At 32.6% G+C, this 22,156-nt stretch overlaps 1 protein-coding gene across 3 annotated transcripts in view; it reads right to left on the bottom strand.

The window, feature by feature from the left end:
• Window positions 1-16,730, bottom strand: part of LOC118198528 (dnaJ homolog subfamily C member 5-like) — a 68,073-nt gene extending 51,343 nt beyond the window's left edge. The window contains exons 1-2 of one of the 3 annotated variants that reach the window (XM_085827661.1): window positions 16,709-16,730; window positions 10,271-10,385 (exon numbers count right to left, since the gene is read on the bottom strand). In XM_085827661.1, coding sequence (XP_085683787.1) covers window positions 10,271-10,299 — 29 coding nt within the window. In that variant the 5' untranslated portion in view covers window positions 10,300-10,385; window positions 16,709-16,730. Of the gene's footprint in view, window positions 1-10,270; window positions 10,386-15,966; window positions 16,126-16,708 lie in introns of those variants that run through there. The other 2 variants (XM_085827660.1, XM_085827662.1) reach the window with 2 other exon arrangements.
• Window positions 16,731-22,156: the final 5,426 nt, after the last annotated feature.

Raw genomic sequence — 22,156 nt, 5'->3', positions numbered from 1 at the left:
TGAAATATTTACAAAAGAAACATGTTTGGGAGCAAAAATCTTACAACACAGAACTTAATTTAGGTAAACCATTTAGATTTTAGGGCAAAAATTTATTAAAATTTAGATTCTAGATACTTAAATTTATGTTAAAATATTTTTGAAAACGTTTCCATCGATGGCTGCTATTTTTAGCCTCTACATCCACTGCAGATTGATGAGCAATTTCTCAAAAAATAAATAATAAACATTAAAAATTTTTTTTTTAAATTCTTGAAAAAAATGTCAAAAGTATTCTTAAATGAAGTACTAAAAATAAAAATCACATAGTCAGTGAGCTTAAAAATTTCTACATATGAAACCAAAAAAATTACAGTACTATTCCGTTTTGAGGACCGCAAAAAAATTGCAGCGAAAATGTATGCGCAAAAGCGCCAAATCTAGCAAATGCGGCCATTTAACAGCGCGCCAAATCTAGCATACATGCTGATTTCAGAGTCCGTAAGTTTACATAGTTCTATATTTTTTAAGACAGCATTGAAATACTAGTTCAATTTTTAAATCCTTTTTTGATATCCTATGGATTTAACAATTTGGGAGTTGTCCATGACGAAAAGTCTGCAATAGAATTTTGGGTAAAGTGCAGAATCGCCGACTGCTTGATGCGTTTTTAAGAATTGAACATACTCGGTATCCATGTACACAATGACCTATTTTCACTTAAAAAAAAAAAATCCCAGAATTACACAAAAATGGCACTGTGCACACTTTTGACTTTATCTATGTACACATCAACCTATTTTCACTTAAAACGTAAAAGAAAATTGACAAAAATCCAATTGTTTTTACCCTTGTAAAAAGCAGCAAACAAATAAGTGAACGATTCTGCACTTTACCGAGAATTTTTTCAAAGAAAAGGCATCATTCATTATAGAAAATTATGTTTGAACAACCAACAAGATGAAATAATGCTTTAGTGATAATTCGGTAGCAAAATAGCGATGCAGGAATCCATTATGTTTAGCCTTTTTTAATATAAATTATAATAATGATCTGAAATATTTACTGTTATGCTTCCATTCAGTCATGTTTAGCCTTTTTTATATAAATTATAATAATAAAAAAGTATTATATGAAATTAACCTTTCATCTAAATTAAAACATCAATTTTAAATAGCTATTTACTATTATATTTCCTTCCTTGCATTAGGGTTGTCGCAATTATTTTTGGCAGCACTGGCATCAACAATAGTTTAACTATTTTTTACGGCCCTCAAAACCAAATAATACCAAAATTACTTATGTAGCAATCATGTAACATACTTTAGCTCATATTTTAAATGAGATACAGGTAACTTCCAAGTTATGTAAGTTTTCTCTACACCATTTCCCTTTTACAACAGCCTTGCTTTAATACCTGTATTCACACCAAAAAGAATTTTCATTCTATGGAAGAAAAACAAAAAGCAAAAATCGCATTCAGCTTTTATTTTTGCACAAAGTGAAGGAAACCCAAACAGCACTTCTGTTTTTTACAAACACAGTAATTAGTGATTGCTTTGTGCAATGATTTGAAAAGTGTAATTCTTGCTCGGAAAGGCCGCATCAGCGTAAACGCCGCACTCGAGAAAAATGGCGGGAAAAAAATTTAAATTACACAAGAACGCCGCAATCGATTAAATTGCGCGTGACATCCTCGTGGGCCGTATAGATGCAAAAACTCAACCTAAGTCCTCATATATGACATACCAGTTAAGAAAAAAATGCAATGAAAAATGCATGAAATGAAACCATAGCTCAAGAATAAATTAAAGGTAAGAAATGTGGAAAATACATTTATCTTTACGTATATACTTATATTTACCCACTAAAGAAGTCCATATTTGTAATACTCAGACTATATTATAAAAAATGTTGCAACGATGAAATATTAAATTTGGATGACAAAAGAAAATTTTAAATTTTACTTACGAATTACAGCAAACTATACATCATATGAAGCCATCAAAAATCTGATTCTTCACTATCTGAATTAAAAAGATTTAGTAAATCCTGATCTAAGTCTTCCAGATCGTCACATTCATCCTCTTGGTTTACAGTCTCTTTATCTAAGGATATAATTTCAGCTTCTTTGAACCCTGCTATTATTGACGATGTTTCTACCGATTTCCACGCACTTCCTGCCCACTTTGCAATTTCTTCATAAGATGCTCTACGCATTTTACTGCTTTTGGTTTACGTATGCAATCCTTCACTCATCCAAACACACCTACCGCTTTCGGACTTCAGCTTTGAAGGATTTATTACCTGACAAATATAACGGTTGTAAGATTTTTGTCAAACCACCAGGAATTATTGCTTCGGTCGTAGACAATTTTTGACATCTGGTTTTCACTGACTCAAAGAAATGAGCATGCATGGAATCCATTACGAATAACCCCTTTGGTTGGAAAAAAGATCCCATACGACACTGCCAAACTTTTTGTAGCTACTCGTGCTTGATTGTTTCGCACATCTAGTTGTTCTCGTTTGCACAAATAATTACGTCATTAGGAAAATCTCCCTTCAGAATAGTCTTTCATTTAAAAATGATCATCGGCTTTAGCTTGCCACCGTTTGCGGCACAAGCTAACACACATGTAAATGACGTTCTTTCATGCCCCGTCATAAACACAGATACAGTTTTTGCACCAGTTTCATCAACAGTTCTGTTTGCAGGAGAGTCGAAAGCTAACGGCGTTTCATCCATATTTATTATCTGCGACCGAAGAAGTTTTTTTTTTGTCAATAATAGCTGTCACATATTTTAGAAAAGATGACTTTTTATTCTGCCAGTCCATTGGTAATTGTTGCCCGACTGTTGTTCTAGTACGCAGAGAAATATTTTTTCTTTTCATAAATCTGCTACACCTCCTTTGAAATCATTTATGTTCATTCGTTTTGCTATAAATTCTGTTTGTAAGCAAATTTTTACAGTCGAAATTGACATTCCCTTTCCTCGTTGCTCCTTTATCCAGTTTGCAAGGTCGTCTTCTAGATTTGGCCACCTTACAATACCACTTCTTTTGGCTCGTTTCTGTTGTGGCATATTTTTAAGAAGTTCTTTTTCAGTTCTCCAACGTCGAATACATCTGTTGTCCACTTCAAACTTTCGAGCTGCTGCTCGATTTCCAGTTTGCTCAGCACGTGAAATTACATTAAGCTTAAAACCAGCAGTATAGCTTCTGTGCCGTTTAGGGACATTTTCAAAAATTTTCCACTCCCTTCTTACTTAAAAACTATTCAACAAGTACTTGTACCCAAACTGATGGGATCTGTAATTGGCAGAATGCCAAGAAAAACCCATTCATGCTGAAGGGAAAATACGTTCGAGTTCGTTATTGCGAGGCAGGTGGAGTCGTGTCCCCCTTTGAAAAAAATTGCAGAAAAGGCAGGGGTGGCGAGAGGATGGGTCCTGGAAGATTCATAGAATGGCAGAGGAGAGAGACTATTCAAATTGATGAGAATGTTGATTTGAAAAGGAGAAGAATGTTATAGTTCTGAGATCTCGTTTAGGGTGAATAAGGCATGTAGGTCCGTTCAAGGGAAAGAATGTAAACAAAATAACGTTCGCAAAAAGCAACTGAATGGTCTTTTGTGTGGGAACAGCACCAGTCTATGCACAATGACAAGGCCATCCAAACTATGTACAATGACCATCATAGGAAATATTCTATTTTTAGTGCACCTAAATGCCGCACCCGCTGAAAATTTAAGTTTTAAACACGTAAATGCCGCGGCGTTTCTTCCGGAAATTACGGTACTTAGATTTCCAGAAAAAATATCAAAGCATATCATATTAGCCCTTTTACTTTAACCACAATGAAATACAAATGGATTTTAATTCAAGATCATAAAAGAATTTGCATATATTATTGATTTGCTACTCCTAAAAAAGATTTAAGCAGTAATTCAGTATTATTGAATAGTATTACAGTGAATTCAGTAATACAGTCCTGTAATTTCTATATATCCCAGTCTCCTAAACCTTCTGTTACATCAACTTCAAATGAAATATATCATATGCCATCTTTGAGATTCTACAGAGCTGGCCATTAAAATTTTTATAAAGAAACATACTACAAAACTCAGTTTTCATACATTCAGATGAAACAGTTATTCTAACAATACAACTATAAAAAAAAAATCTAACTACAAATTCTAATTTGAATAGAAACTTATACAGTCAAAAGTCGTTAATTCGGACACCCATAATCCGGAATGATCTATAATCCGGACCTCAAAGCTACAAACTTTCTGCGCATGCATCGCGTTCACGCATGCACACAGGCGTTTACGAGAGCGCGTAAGACCCTTACGGCTGCGAATATGTTTGTGCGCATGCGCATTTAATGTGTAACGGAGTTATACGCTAAGCTAAAGTTATCTAATTCAGTTAATGTTGCAGATTGCGTTGTTCCTTAATCTTCGAATTGGATCCGACTTATTATTTTTTGCAGACTGTTAGAGCAATTTTATAAAAGTAAGCTTGAACTTTCGATTATGTCAAATAGAATTTCAGATATATATTTACTACAAAGCGAAAGTATGTTTTGAAATCCGAAATCTGTTTATCAATTTCACGCTGCTCTGCGGCAGAGGGGGGGGGGAGAAACGTCATTATTAGATTATGATAGATTAGAAAGATTATGTCAAATAGAATTTCCAATATATATTTACTAATATGTAATTTGTATCTACAAAGCGAAAGTATGTTTTGAAATCCGAAATCTGTTTATCAATTTCACACTGCGGATTGGAAGTTGATCTGTCAACACTATCCTTATCTTCAGAGCAGATGTTTTTATTTTATTTGGATTATAATTCGGTACTAAGTTTAGTATTTCATGTCTTTGATATGATTTAAATCAAGTTCCTGGTCATTATAATTCGCTTCGGATAGTGAAGAAAGTGACCCAGAGGTTATTGAAAACGAAAACATTTCGATTGACAAATTAGTCGGTATTCTCAACACAGCAATTATAGGACTTGAACAGCCGAACTTTGTAACTAAACACGAAATTATGTCTGTTTAATAGAATTAAAGAGAAAGTATTATCACATGAAACGAAGCAACTTACATTGAAGGAAACGTTTAATAAAGTAAACAAATAAATATTAAGTTTTTTCTTTTTGTAAATTTTGATACCCTTTAGATCATAATTGTTCATTTCATAAATTACGGTTTCATATTTTTAATTTTGTAATTTTTGCATGCCATCTTACCAGATTTAAACTGATGATCTATAATCCGGAATCGCCGAAGTCCCGACGAGTCCGGATTAACGACTTTTGACTGTATAAAGCATATAATCTTTTCACAGAAATATAACAGAATAAAAGTAAGTTAAATTGTATAAGACACTATGAAAAATGATGAAATAAAGTTTTTGGATATACTGTGTCAGAATTAAATGCAATCAGTTCACAATAATCAAAATTTGAGCGAACTTAAATATATATACCTGAACCAGTGACTACTAGATCCTCATATATGTAATGTTGTTTTTCAGACAGGACTTGCTGACAGATATTCTAAGATGAGTAAATATGTGATTTTCACAGGTGTATAAATACCTATGATCCAAGAAGCAGCATTCAAGTAAATTCTGGCTTCCATGCACATAATAACTTATTGCTTTAATAGCCCCTCGTGAAAATAGCAGTTATAGAAGATTACATCATTAAGGCTATGCTTTACGAGCATAGAAAAAACAATAATGCAGCAAATGTCGTAAACACTGTGGAGGATATGTATAGCAAATAATGCTTTAAATGTTTGGCAAGTGCCAACGATGTTCTGTAAATTCTAACAAGGCATCCTTAGCTTGAAAGATGCTAACTATTGTATGTGCTAGGTCTTTTTTTTTTTTTTTTTAATGATATGTTGAAGTTTCCAATCAAAAGAAATCCATATACAACTGTTGATGAGTTAGCAGAAGTTCATTTGTTATTATCAACTATCCATTGCCATTTAAAGGAATTTAGAAATGTATCTAAGCCTGTCAGAATAAAGTTTTACTACACATGAACTTGCACTAAATGAAGACAATGCATGAACATCTACAATGCTCTTCATTCGTGTGAAAAACGTTTTCCATTTTTTTAAAATCATCTAGTGACTGATGATTTAAAGATTGCAAAATTTCACTAATGGGGGTGGGTAAAAATTAATTCTCATGAAGTACTTGAAATGGACCTTCAAGACCAAAAAAATCTGGCCAATTTTTTTAAGAATGGCATACAAACTTATTACAATGTTTAAACACAGATATGCATTCGTTCAGATGGGAAATGTACAGTTGATTCAGTTAGCCCCTTATTTATTTTTTCATTTCCTCAAAACCTAGTTCAAAATGCATTACTTGTGGGATAAGCTGATAACATGCACACCAACTTGCAAAATACAGTACAAAGTCTGTAATCTGGACTCATTGGGACTTCAGTGATTCTGGATTAGGGTTTTTCCCAAATTATAGATCATCTATTTAAATCTGGTAAGATGGCATATGAAACCATAATTTATGAAATAAAGAGCAATTATGATCTAAAGGATATCAAATTTTACAAAAAAAAAAAAAAACTTAATATTTATTTGTTTACTTTATTAAACATTTCTTTCAATGTGTGCATGTGTAAAGTTTGTGGCTTTGAGATCTGGATTATTCCGGATAATGGACGTCCAGATTACGGACTTTGTACTGTATTTAAAATAATGGCTTAAACACACATAAAAATAAAAAGCTTAAATTGTAATGAAAATTAACACCATCATTCTAATAAAAATGTAATTAAACTGAGAAGCTTGATTTTTTTAAAAACTAATTCAACACGAGGATAAATTTTAGCACTAGAATGTCAAAAATATGCAATACATCATTTATAGTCCGACAATGGAAGTCGAGACAAATCTTGCCATAGTACTAAAATACGGAATGTCTTACCAAATAATTTTCTAAAAAATGAGTATGTAAGTACAACATAAATAAAAGATGAAGCAAAAAAGCGATTTATGATAACTGTGATGCAAAAATAAATGGTACTATGAAGCTTGTATAATTTACACTGGAAATGAAGCCAAGTTTTTTGCCACTTGCTGCTTATCCTAATAATTACCTTCAATAAATTTCAGTCTACATTCTACAGGCGATTGTTCAAATTTTTCACTTCAGTTTTAGAATTTCAAACATCAAATGTGTGTTCCTGTTCTAAATGAAAAACTTTCTCTGAACATCCAAGCAACATAAATGCAGTTTATTTTTGTTGAACTGGTTTTGGAGATGGGTAGGCTACATCAGTTGTCTCCATTAGTTCAGATAAACCCCAGTGGAAAAGGTCCTTAATAGGTATTATAATTGAATAAATGTTATTGATCACTATATTATCTCTAACTGTAATTCAATTCTCATATTGCCTTCTGGTACTTACAAGAAGCAGAAAATACTAGAAATATCTCAGCAGCCAGGTGCAAACTACATAAGGGCAGAGAGAGCATGTGCTCTCAGTAGCAATTGTTGTTAACTCAGTGCAAGTTCTGAGAACTAGCTCCGGTTTATCTTTGCTCTTTAGTTGCACTTTACATTGTGCTGTGTTTAACATTCTTAGTAGTTTGATGTGTCACTATTGATTGTACTATGTTATACTGTGAAAATTTATAGGAGAATTTTTGTTGAAAATTCCAGAACTTTGAAATGTTTCTTTTCATAAAATAAATTTTATCGACATATAATTGCAGCAGTGTGCATTCAATCTATTATGAACCCATAAGCACATAACACTTTTTGGTGTCAGAGGTGGAATTGAATGCCGGTGACAAGAGGAATGGAGGAGCAATTAAGATAGCTCGTGACTGCCTTTACTGCATTCCAAGAAAAGATGGAAGCTGGTCAAGAATCTCTTAAAACAGAGATGAAAGCTCATAAAAAAAAAAAAAAAAAGGATTGAAACAGGTCAAGAGGAAATGAAAAGAGAAATACTTGCATAATAGAAAACAAATTCGAGGCTACAGAAGGCAGAACAGACACGATAGTACAACTAAGGCTTTGAGGCAAAATTAACTGAGTATATTACTGTACTCATTCACATGACAAAGTCAAGCAAAAATATTATAGGGATATTTATTACTTCACTTCATTCATAGTCCAATATCATTATTTCCACTCCCATGATATGAAGGGCAGGCATCACGCAAAATGTAAAATCTGATGGAAAAGGTAAATAAGGATATACCATAATGCTTTTATTTGACAGAAATGGTCAATATTAGAAGTGATGCATGTTGTCCTGATGGCAGATAAAACCATTTGGCAATTACTCAGTCTATTTTTAATAGACCTCATTTTTTTAAAGGCTGTAATATGTGTTTACAATATTCAGTTTTGAGATGCATACTCAAACAATGCAATTCTATCAGCATCAAAAAATGTAATTCCCATCACACTGATACTTGACTGGCCCCCCAGATAAGAATTGAACGATTTCCATCGAAAACTCAACCTGAGCCTCAGGAGTCACAACAATTTTTTTTTTATTTCAATATTCATTTCCTATGACATTTCTTAAAAAGCTGCAATATCAGTACATTTTCAGTGGTTCTGACAAATGCTATTGTTCTTGTCCAAAAGTCAAAATATATGAAATGCATTTTGCACATTCACTTAATGTTCAAATCCATCTTTAAAATTTCTTAACAGTATCATAAGGTATGTTCATGTCCTCGGAAGTTTCCTTGATTGTTTGAATATATCATCTTGCTTATTATTTTAACATTTCTTGAATTACTTTCTGAAGTCCTGATGTTGAAAAATGTTCTAAGCATTTTTTAGTTTCAACTGTTTATCAATTATTCTGAAATGCTCAAACTACTTACAAATAATTTTTCTGATCATTGCATCTTCACTATAAACTAACATTTTACATGTTTAATTACTTTTTGTACTTTGAAACAAAATTCCATATCAATACATTATACATCATCCCTGATTTTTGGCACATCGTAATTTGCACACTCATTGTAGTTTAAACTTTTCACCATATTGTTACTAATGTTCAATATGCCACTTCTCATTTTGAAGATGTTTACCTTCAATCTCAAGCAGCACTAATCATATCATTGTAAATCTATGTAAATATTTCTGTTTATTCCATTGCATATGGGATTTTATATATTTTTACATTATTATGCATCATATTTATTTAAAATAATTTTATGTCATATTTTTGTTTAATAAAATTTGTGGCAATTTATTGAATTTTTAAACAGTTATTTTTAATAACAATTTAAGTCTTGTAACTCTGAATAGATCGATGCTTGAATTATAAAAACAGTTCAATTCAAACCGGAGTCATGGACCTGGTCGATTGGCAATATTTGATGATTTCTTGCCAACTTGGAAACATTCCAAAAAATATATTTTTGAAGTTTAAGGAACGTTTTCCCTCAAAGTTTCGAGAAAATCTTCGGCAACCCTATATAAAGCAGCAGCTTGGAGCCATAAGTCAATTAGCTTAGTTACACAGAGTTGTAATGCCATACTGAGATTGATTACTGCTTTAGACATTGCTCTGTAACTAACTTTTGGTGAACAGTGATATCCTTTGCATGCTATGGAGAATTTGCATTATCTCAGTTATTCTACCTCAGCTATTCATATCTGCTCACCTTACTGTATAAGCTGTGTTACACCGCATAAAGTGTCAATTTTTTTTTTGCTTATTTGGAGCAGTTATTAACAGTTGATTATCAAGTATACTAAAATCATGCATTTTATATGCAAGAGAAACGGTACAGAAACATTAGAGAGAAAAAACACTGGCCACTAAGAAAATCTCTTCTGCATAGCAAAATATATCAAGGTTTTGTTAGCAAACGAAAACTGCTTTACATAAGACTTTGTTAGCAAACGAAAACTGCTTTACATAAGACTTTGTTAGCAAACGAAAACTGCTTTACATAAGACTATCTCCCAAAATTTTAGTGAAGGCAATGAGAAAAAAATATGAATTACTTTAAATACTACTGAAAATTCCTTTCTCTTATCAGAAGCCAAACCGAAAATATTTTCATCAGGCCAGACTTTAAAAAAAATTCTTGAACTTGGAGTTTTTTCACACAAACTACAAACAACTCACTTTAAAAATAAATGACATATTATTATTTGATAGTTTTACAGTTTTAAGGTACTTTTATTTTTATTTCAACATACAGAAATAATTTTTTTTTTTTTTTTTTTTTTTTTTTTTTTTTACCCACCTTAGTTTGCGAGAAGGATGGTCAGCCATGAAAAATATTCCAAAAGTTCCTAAGAAAGTGACTTCTGCAACCAAATGATAGTATAATCTAAGATATAGACAGCAACCTTCCACATCTGAATTAGAGGAAAAAATATTTTTTTAAAAACTAAATTTTTTAAATATCAGATTTTTTATACTTTACTTTTGATACACTTACTTATATTGCATGTAAACGGGAATGGCACCAGAAAATCAGCAATTTTTGTTAAGGGGAACCCTGAAATCCATTTTTAGCAGAAAATTTTTTTCAACACTTTAAAACAAAAATGAAGAATCTTATTTTACTCATAAAACTGAGAATGCAGCTAAAAAGGGTGGAGATAATCTTGTGATTGCTTGCAAATGGTTAAGACAGTCAAGATCCAAAGAAATATTTACCATACTATTGCCAAATACCAGATGATGTGCATTTTCAAAAGCTAGGAGAACTGAGAAACTACTCATGCTTTAAAGTGTCCCTTCTGAAATGCTCTGACCCCTAAGTATTTTTTAAATGGAAGCTAAAGGTCAATTTAGAGTTACATTAGCTTGTCGGATACACTATGCTAAATCAGATGAACAATTAATTATTCACAACTTTGGAAATATAGATAACTAGATGACGTATCAGGTGGAGTTTCAAATTTAGTTCATATATGGACGTTCAATATTGGCTGAGTTTTACTTCTCAGGTTAAATTCAGAAACATAAAGTAACATACATGAAGAAGTATCAGTCACTTCTGACTATCTGCACTTTTTTTGAAAAGACACAAAAGAGTATTGATTAACCAATACAACATGCTGCCAAAAAATAATTAATATGACAACTTATGATATTATCAGAAAGTATTTATTTGGCAACCTCAGAAAGTGCCTAACATCTTATATATATATATATATAACTAAATATTTATTCAGCTTTTCATTCTCGTATAGTTTTGAAATTTATTTAATTATTATATATACAGTCAAAAGTCGTTAATTCGGACACCCATAATCCGGAATGATCTATAATCCGGACCTCAAAGCTAAAATCTTTCTGCGCATGTGCCGCATTCGCATAGACGTTTTACTCGTGCGCCCAAGACATTTACGACTGCGCATATGCATCTGCGCAAGTGCAGAATACGTTTTCGCGTGCGCGTTTAATGTATAACGGACGCTATAAGCTAAAATTATCTAATTATCTATTTCAGTTAATGTTGATGATTGCATTGTTCCTTAATCTTCGAATTGGATCTGGCTTATTATTTTTTGCAGACTGTAACAGCAATTTTCTAAAAGTAAGCTTGAACTTTTGATTATGTCAAATAGAATGTCCGATGCTGGAGCTCCCAAAGGATCTAGAAAACGAAAGTATGTTTCGATGTCAATCAAACAAAAAACGAATTGGTACAAAAAATGGATAAAGGCATATTCTTTGTTTATCTAATCGTTCTGAAATCTGTTTATCAATTTCACACTGCTCTGCGCGGGGGGGGGGGGGGGACGTCCCGGCACGCAATGAACTGGAAGTTGATTTGTCAACACTATCGTTATCTTCAGAGCAGATTTTTTATTTTATTCGGCTTATAATTCCTTACTAAATGTAGTATTTAATTTCGATGTACTCTGTCTTTGATATGATTTAAATCAAATTCCTCGTCATTATAAATACCACGAATACAAATCAAATACTTTTCTGGTTGCAATTTTCTAATTTCGGCGATGCGTAAGGTATGCTTTACGCATCCGCGCGTTGAAAGAAATGTTTAACAAAGTAAACAAATAAATATTAGGCTTCTTTTTTGGTAAATTTTGATACCCTTTAGATCATAATTGCTCATTATTTTATAAATTATGGTTTCATATTTTTAATTTTATAATTTCTGCATGCCATCTTACCAGATTTAAACTGATGATCTATAATCCGGAAAAATCGATAACCCGGAATCGCCGAAGCCCCGACGAGTCCGGATTAAAGACTTTTGACTGTATATAACAGCACTGGATACGTCACTGAAATAAAAGTAAAGATACCCAAATAAAAGTTTCTCTCCAAAGTTGACAACACTCGAATATTCTCCAGGCTTGCCAACAAGTTCACGACTTTTTGGTAGGGAGGCAGATAATCAGAAAGTACTGAACTATCACATGAATTTGAAATAAAAGTCCTGAAGATGTTTTAGACCATCGTTTCTCAACCTTTCGAGTTACGCGTACCACCTAAACAAAACCTTTAGTACCACCACTACAAAGTACTACAGTCGAAAGTCTTTAATCCGGACTCGTGATTGACGGGTTATTTAGTTACACTTATCTTCTCCGCGGTGTTGCATTAGGATCACAGTGGGGCTGTTTCAGGAAAGTAAAGGATGGGGGATCATTTTCGTCAAGTGGATACTCCCTTAATACGAGGGAGATCCACAACAGCTTTCTCCCATACAAAGAGATCTAAAGGTTTTTAATGCTCTTTTCAATTCCTAACGATTCTCTGAGGATGCATCATGACTATGTTGCCCCAATTATGAATGACACTGTTAAACTGAAATTTTTTAAGTTACAGTTCATTTTTCAAAACATGAAAGCTACAGCATTAAATCTTGAAAATTTTGAAAGAAACAACAATAATATATGCAATATGGATTGCCGTATTGTTTTTTTTAGTTCCTTTCTAAATCTATAATTATATTTTGCGCAAAACATTTTTGATAATACAGTCAAAAGTCGCCAATCCAGACTCGTCGGGACTTCGGCGAATCCGGATTATCGATTTTTCCGGATTATAGATCATCAGTTTAAATCTGGTAAGATGGCATGCAAAAATTATAAAATTAAAAATATGAAACCGTAATTTATAAAATAAAGAGCAGTTATGATATAAAGGGTATCAAAATTTACAAAAAAAAAAAAGGCTTAATATTTATTTGTTTACTTTATTAAACATTTCTTTCAACGTGCAGATGCATGAAGCATAACTACGCATAGGCGAAATTAGAAAACGGAGTACATCGAAATGAAATACATTTAGTAAGGAATTATAAGCAGAATAAAATAAAAACATCTGCCCTGAAAATAAGGATAGTACTGAGATCAACTTCCAGTTCATTGTGCGCCACGACGACCCCCCCCCCCCGTCACAGCAGCGTGAAATTGATAAACAGATTTCGGAATGGTTAGAGAAACAAAAGATATGCCTTTATCCATTTTTTGCAGCAATTCCACTTTTTGTTTGATGGACATCAAAACATGCTTTCGCTTTGTAGATCATTTGGCAGCTCCAGAATCGGAAATTCTTTTTGACATAATCGAAAGTTCAAGCTTACTTTTACAAAATTGTTCTAACAGTTTGCAAAAAATAATAAGGCGGATCCAATTCGAAGATTAAGGAACAACGTAATCTGCAACATTAATTGAAATAGATAATTAGATAATTTTAGCTTAGCTTATACCATCTGGTATACATTAAACGTGCATGCCTAAACGTATTATGCGCAGAAAGTTTGTAGCTTTGAGGTCCGGATTATAGATCATTCTGGATTATGGACGTCCAGATTAAAGACTTTTGACTGCACTAACACCACCATTCTTCAGGAAAGCTCAGATCGCATAAATTTACGAGTGTTAGAGAAAATAACTCAATTAGGATGTTGGGGTTTTAATTTTTGAACTTAATAGTTAAAAATACTTTGCTTCTTTACATACCAGATATTTTCCTCTTGCGTACCACCAGTGGTACGTGTACCTCTGGTTGAGAATTCCTGTTTTAGACTTTATTTCAGATACAGAGCTGTAAAATGGCTTAGAGATTTTATAAAAAAATTAATATGTTTATTTACCAAAACAGTACAGTTTAAATGCAAATGAACTGGGAATGTGGTAACTTCATAATAAATTTGTTTTAGCGAACACAGCAAAATGCAAAAAGTTTATATCTAAAGGAAAGTAATACAGAGCTTTTCATGAGAAATTGGCTCGTATTCATTTTACAAATTGGAAACAAAACATCACAAAACTACCTATGCAGCCAGCCCATTTAGCTACACTTTGAACTCAGGTCAAACTATTAGTGTTTGGTATAAAATAATAATGGATGAACTAACGAAAATCATAGGAAAGAAAAAAAATCCTCATTTTCCATTTCCCGAAATAAAGTAAAAATTTATTAACAAGCGCTCAGAAACAAACTGAAAATTTGAACAAACCTTATTATATTATTAACAATTCAACCTTCTTCAAAAACAGCTAAGTAAGAATTCTATATTATTGCAGATATTTGTACTATGTCTTGTTTGTATATAACAGCTTTTCATTAAAATTAAAACCTCATTTATTCCACCTATTGCTAATTAATTTACCTTCAAATTTTCAAGTCACCAAATCTTCAGAATGTGCCGAATTTTGGTGCTTACATATTAAAGCAACCCCCTTCAAATTTTCACAATGTGACCAACTCTGGCAACCATGCTCATAACAATCTTTCAGTCAAGCAACATCACCATTTTCGAATACATTCCTTTATTATTATTATTATTATTATTATTTTGTTGCATTCCAAGTTCCAATGGTTTTTATAAAAACATTATATTCCTTGCCTTAAACTTAGTTTTAAAATAAGAGCTTGTACAATATACCTGCAGTAGAGGAAACTGTGATAAAATTTTTGCAGGAATTTGCCACTAAATTTCTAAAGAGAAGTATGAGGATATATGCTTGGTATACAGCCAGTGTTGCTGATGTTTGCATTATACAAAATAATGACAATTCTGTGATGCTTTTTTAAGAGAAAATAGATTACTGTAGACTAGGAAAAACATACAAAGTAAAAAAATTAGAGAAAGATTTGGAAAAGAATGTGGTTTATTTTTTTAATGTATGACATACTGCTTATTTAATAGTTAAAATATGTATTTGTTGTTTTTTATATGTTGATATGTTTGTCAACTTACAATAATACTGTTTGGACTTTATAAGTTTAGGAATAATTTTTAACAAAGTCGTAAAAACTACCAGTCTGCAATCAATAAACAACTTTTACCTTTTCATCTGTACCAAATTGTCAAAGTGGTTGACTTAATACATAAGTACCAAATTATCTGTATATTTGAAAAACTTCCATGAAAAATACAGATAGTCTTCAGCCACACATTAGAAAAAACTTAATTCCTTTCAGCAATAAAAACAGTTGATTTTAAAAAGGATATACAAACTTTAAACACTATTAAATTCCGGTAGTTACAAAAAGTAAAAATAAGAAATTCAGCAACATGACGTGATTAACTAAGGAAGATGGCACTTCACGCTTAATATATAAAATGAAATTCAGCGTTACGCTGTCAATAATTTTAGTGAAATATATTTCTTCTTGGAAAAGAAAGCATTATCTCTCACATTTTTCTCGAAATTCAAACGCAGTTCTTATTAAGGTCAGTCTAATTAGAAATTCAGCTAATATGAAAGATAACATGCTTCTCTTCCAATACAGGAACTAATCTTTTTTTAAAATACAAGAACAATAAAATGAAAAAGAGCGGATAATAATATCATAAAATGATTTGGTTGAAAATATACTGTATTATTTATATAAAAAGAAAATATAATAACAGTGAAATTGACAAGACATTTCTAAATTTTACTCTCAATCATTACTTTCTCTCCGTTAAACAGAAATTCATAAGTCCCTGAAAATTATTACCTAGAATTTCAAAAACCTTCCCAAAGTGCTAAGCATTTTTGTTCTTTTACAAGGAGCACTTAAAATCCGGTTACAATATTCTGTGCCCGCTTCTTAAAAGTAGCGTCTAGCCCTAGCATGGTTTATACTTCACGCATGCGCAATCGGCATATTTTCAGCATGGTAACCTTCGTCGCTTGACCAAAGAACATTTATGCATGTTTTACTTGGCGATGAATTTAGTCTTCAGCTTGTCAGCGATGCGCAAGTAAAGTCCTCTGGAATATGTGAAATTTGTTCACTTTGTGCCTAATTAATTATGCGAACAGTTATTTACTGGGACCTTAGGAAGACGTATGGTCCTTTGTGCCTAAATATGCGAGAATTTATTTACTGGGGACTTGAAAATGGCATATGGATAAATAGCCGTTATTCTTTTTTCACACGTGTGCATGTTTATAAACTGCTTAAATTAATGCCCTTAGGATTATTTTAATTTTATTTCCAAATGTAATTTTGTTTGATATTTCATCTTATGTTTACTGTTATCATAAAATTTCTTTTCAAATTTATGCTTTCTACAAAGGTCTGTCTCATCCTTGGCAAATAATTCTTGAGAGCTTAACATAATCAATTAATTTAACCTCATTTTAAAAACTGGTTTTTTATTTCATATATACAGCTATCATTACAGCTCATTTTTTAACAGGCATTCAGCAAAGTATCATACTTGTAACTGTATACTTGATTACATTATTTTTACCTTAGTGGTAATCCAAAATAAATCTTCGAACATTCCAAACATGCAAAATTACCTTCCATACTAATCACGCTAAATATAAGAAATCAGTAACAGCTTAACTTCTTCACCGCTTCAAGCTTTACTCAGGCTTAACTTCTGCAAAGTGAGAAAATTTAGTGGAATAACATGTCTTTAGCTGCCAATCTCATGATACATCGCCAATTCTTTGGCCATCCAATAACGCCAACGGCACTTACAACTGCGCATGCGTAAAGCATAAACCAGGCTATGACTAGACGCTACTCTTAAAACACCTGTAACTTGAAATTTTGCGGATGCCGTTCACAGTTAACAAGCAATTATTTTAATTCGTCTTTTTACTTTCGATGCGCATGACATGACAATTTTCTGAATCTTTAAACCCGGTAAAAAGAACATATATGAAATTACCTGTTCGCGAAAAAGTATATACCCTTTTAAAATATGAACATTTCCACATATAAAATAAATAAAATATCCAAAAACTTTTACCTCTAAATCATCTATTATATTATACACGTCACCAACGAATTCATACCGCAAGCATTACAAATACTTAGTGTCAAATATTTAAATTATTTCCATGCACGTTTACTTCAACTTAAACGTATACCAAATTCCTACAAACATAAAATTCACAAAATAACTATCATTTAATTAATATATCACTAAACCATGTACACGTCGACTTATTTTTACTTAAAAAAATATCCCAGAATTGCACAAAAATGGCATTGCGCACACTCTTCACTATATCCATGTACACTGCTTTTTTCTCATAAATTAGAAAAATTTCACGAAAATGCATAACAATTTTCTGAATCTTTAAACCCGGTAAAAAGAACATATATGAAATTACCTGATCGCGAAAAAGTATATAGCCTTTCCAAATATGAACATTTCCCCGTATAAAATAAATAAAATATCCAAAAACTTTTACCTATACATTATCTATTATATTACAAACGTCACTAACTAATTCATACCGCAAACATTACAAATGGTTACAAAAACTTAGGGTCAAATATTTAAATTATTTCCATGCACGTTTACGCAAATTACTTTACTTCCACCTTACATTTAGAACAATGCATAAAAATAATATCCTCAAATAATTAAAAATACTAACATACCTATTCTTCTTCACAATCTTGATTACGTGTCCGATAAACTTTTCTTATTTCTGTTTCAGGATCTTTAAAATCATACTTATAGTTCACACCAAGGTACCAAGTAAAATAAATAACTTAATAAAACATCTTTACTTCTATCTAGTACAACCTTAAAGAAACACTTATTACTACCCCTTTCAATCCCACTAAATACCCATTTCGAATTCACTTTAGTTAGGGCCATGGGATCCAAAAATTAACGAACACTGTTTCACACAACACAGAATAAAGCCAAATACAAAATTTCCAGATTTTTTCCCGATTTCCCCCCCTTTTCCGATTAAAGAACCGTAATTCGTCCATTAATATTACATGACATATCCCATGATCTCTCATTTCCCTCACACAAAATAATGCGTAATCGGAACTGAGTACTGCTCACATTATTACCAAAGTCCCAGGTAGTAACCTTTATCGCCTCCAAAATGTCGCCATACTACCAGTTACCATATTCTAAAGATCAGCCTTGGTTTCAATTTTAAATGTCGCTAATTTCTTACTCAATTATTAAATATCTCATACCCCACACACACTACACACTTACAAACATTGATGACTTATCCGGGATTAGAGCCCGGGCCTTTCCGCACGGCCGATGCTATTCGCACCACCGGTGCGATTAGCCGCTTAAGCTATTTGAACCAACATTAACCACGCATGCGCATTAAGTAGTCAAAGGCGGGTTTCTACCTTGGCGTAATTTATCACTTTTTAAGCGTTGGCGACTTTTTAGAAAGGAAAACGGGTTCCTTTTCTTATAAAAAGAAGGAACACATTTCCTTTTATTAAAGTATATATATAAAAAAAGCAGATTTTTATGTTCGCAATGTTTATCCTTTTCCTGAGCGGTTTGAATAGCTTAAATGACTGATTTGAAGGCGGGGCCAAAATCGTGTTGACATTTTTTGTACTTCTTAGAATACATTTAGCTTTAAAGATGTCTTTTGCGCAATCAAGCCTTTAATTCATTCCTCTTTGAAAAATTTCGTCTGATAAAAGATACTAAAAATTAGACAGCGGATTTCTGTGTAGAAAATTTGGACATGAAATAAGTTAAAAAAGTTAAAAGCGATTATATGAACTATTAAATGAATTATTCTGTATGTCTGCTTATTTTTTTTTATGGAAATACAGGACACAAAAAGTGCTTCAAAGAACTTTGAAATATTAGTACAAACACATTAATCATTTGAATTGAAATAAATAATGGGATGTAATTTAAAAGACAGAAATAATTTAATGTAAGAGATTTAGATTTAAAAATTTGCACACAAATGATTTATCAGATTTTGTAAGGTTTTATTTCATAAATAAATTTGATTTTCAAATCTATAAACCTGTGAGGATACTGAAAAAGTGATGAATATATAAAAATATTATCATTTTCAGTAAGTTTTGAATAATAAATTCTGACAGTCCTATGCTATAAGAATAGGGTCTAAGTTTGCATAAAAATTCCTCTGTTAAATAAAAGAATTTAAGTAATTTCTGTAGCCTTTTTGTCCATACACTAAAGATTTTTTAACTAATTACTCGTCCTCGCTTGCAATTAGAACCATCATTAAATCCCTAGTGTATCTAATCATTTCCTGAACATTATCATGTATATAGATTGACCTCGTCTTTCTAACTGATAATTATTACTTGCAAATTAGTCTCTTGCTGGTGAACTATTAACAACCCTTTCTATTGCTGAGTTAGGGTTAACAACCTTCGCTCTGACTACCGCCTGCCTTACGAAAATCGGCGTAAAATGCCTGTTAGCTAATCGGCGTAAATGCCTGTTAGCTATTCGCACCGTCGGTGCGATTAGCCACTGCGCTTCGGCACAGCAGTCAGCGGCTAACCATTATCTCGGTTGGGGAGCAGATTCTAAATGTAATTGCTCCTGTTACAATAGCAACAAGCTTGAACAGAATCATTTGGTGTTTCGAAACGTTCCTGCTGAATCCTCGAAATGTTCCTGATGAATCTATGTACAGACCCACTGTTTTCAACAATAGATCTTTCAACAATAGTCTGATAATCTTATTTATCTTTAATTGTAGCATTCCCATTTTCATATACTATGATGAACATTATGTGTAATCATGATCAGATCCTTGTCAGAGACAGGCTAGGATTCACAGAGCAAAATGCAGATGATACTTGAAATTTTCCAGATTGGAACTTATATAATGAATATTTTGTGTACATACTGTCCCAATTCTGACTCGTCAATGTCAACTACAAGACAAATATTGATCATATAATATAAGTGGTGGAGACGGCTGCTGATTTTCTCAAGCTGAAAACGTTACATTACTCTTTCAAGTGCATACATATAACTGAGTGAAAAGAGAATTTTCCGGCTTTGTCCGCAGTTAAAGAACAAATAAGCGCCTTCAAAAGCGCGCCTGTTCTCGCTGCCTACGAGTTGAACATAGTTCACGGGCACGCAAAAGTAAAGTAAAATGTTTAACTTGTGATAAATTTCACTATACCATAATGTGCTCAAATGGCGAGCTTGTAAAGCCAAATGAAACTAACAGTACTGTTATTTCAAGTAATGTATTGTCTAATCAGTCAACTGTTAATGAAAATGTGTATTTGCAAACACTTGTTTTAAAAATAGTATTTCAGGGTAGACAACTTACGGTTCGTACGATTTTGGACAGTGGCTCTCAGAAATCTTATCTTTCAGAAAGGGTCATCGAGTTTTTGCAGCTGCGTCCTAAATCAAAGCAAACCATTATACACGGTTTGTTTGGGGGGAGAGAGACAAGTCCTCATTCCCATTTAGTTTTTGATGTTAATTTAAGAAATTTTGAGGGCACGTATGACCATAACTTTGAAGTACTTTCTCAAAACAAAATATGTGGATGTGTTCCAAAAGTAGTTGATCACAATACCCTGAAAGAATTAAAAGAAAGAAATATTACCTTGTCTGATTTGCAAGCTAAAGAATATGACATTGAGTTGCTTTCAGGAGCAGATACCATCGGGGACATTATTACTGGCAGCTCTTTGAAACTGAACCCTGGTGTAACTGTAGTTGAGACTTAATTTGGATACACTGTGATTGGTAAAGTAAACAGCTTATCTAAAGAACCTACTTCAGCTACTATTCCAGCATTACTAGACAATAATTTGGGCAGTAATGTAGTTTCGTTGCATTGTGCTAATCTTAGCGTAACCGAACTCTGGAATTTAGATGCTATTGGCATAACAGACCCAACTGAAGATGTTAAACGTAAACTTGCTCACTCTGACACCGTTAAGCAACTTAAAGAAAATTTAAATGTTCTTCCTGATGGCCGATATGAATTGCCACTATCTTTTAAATCTGAAATTCTGTTACCTAACAATAAGTATATGACTTTTAAAAGGCATCAAAGAATGTGTCAACGAATTAATGAGGAAAATAAGTTAGATGACTATAAAGTAGTTTTTGAGCAATGGGAAAACCTCAAAGTAATAAAAAAGCTTCCTGAAACTGAAATTGATAATCTGAGTTATTATTTGCCCCATAGTCCAGTTATAAAGCTTACTAGCCAGACAATGAAGGTACGGCCGGTGTTCGACGCTTCAGCGCGAGAGAGAAATCAATCATCCCTTAATGATTGTTTAAATAGAGGGCCAAATTTAATTGAACTCATACCTGATATAATTGACAGGGTTAGATTGTATTCCGTTGGTTTATCATCGGATATAGAGAAAGCGTTTCTTCAGCTGAGTATTTTCCCAGAACACAGAGATTATTTGAGGTTTTTTCTTTCAACTCTTGAAGAACCTATGATTTACAGACACCGCAGAGTGGTGTTCGGCGTTTGTTCATCTCCGTTCTAACTCTCTGCATCGATAGAGCATCTCATGGATAATTCCCCTGCCGAGTTTGACGATGTGACCCAAAAATGAAAGCATTCGTTTTATGTTGACAATTGTGTCACTGGGGTTCACGATATCAAACAGCAAGAAAATTTCATAGTTAATAAGTTAATAATAGTTAATAGAAGTAATGGCTCGGGGATGTTTTAACCTACGGGGTTGGGAAAGTAATGTTTCAGGTCATTGTATTTCGAGTAGTTCAGGTATAACTTCTCTTCTTGGAATCTTATGGGATTTGGATAACGATACATTAAAATGTAATCTTAATTATTCAATGGATAATGAGGTAAGTAAACGTAATATTTTGGCTGTGGTACATACAATTTTTGATCCGAAGGGTTTTTTGAGTCCAACTACCTTATTACCTAAGTTACTATTACAGGAGGCTTGG

This window comes from Stegodyphus dumicola, chromosome 12 (genome assembly GCF_044657685.1).
Source record: "Stegodyphus dumicola isolate Sdum_Otavi_A_Nest chromosome 12, ASM4465768v1".
In the NCBI taxonomy this organism is placed as follows: Eukaryota; Metazoa; Arthropoda; class Arachnida; order Araneae; family Eresidae; genus Stegodyphus; species Stegodyphus dumicola.
This window is presented reverse-complemented; position numbering and strand designations above follow the sequence as displayed.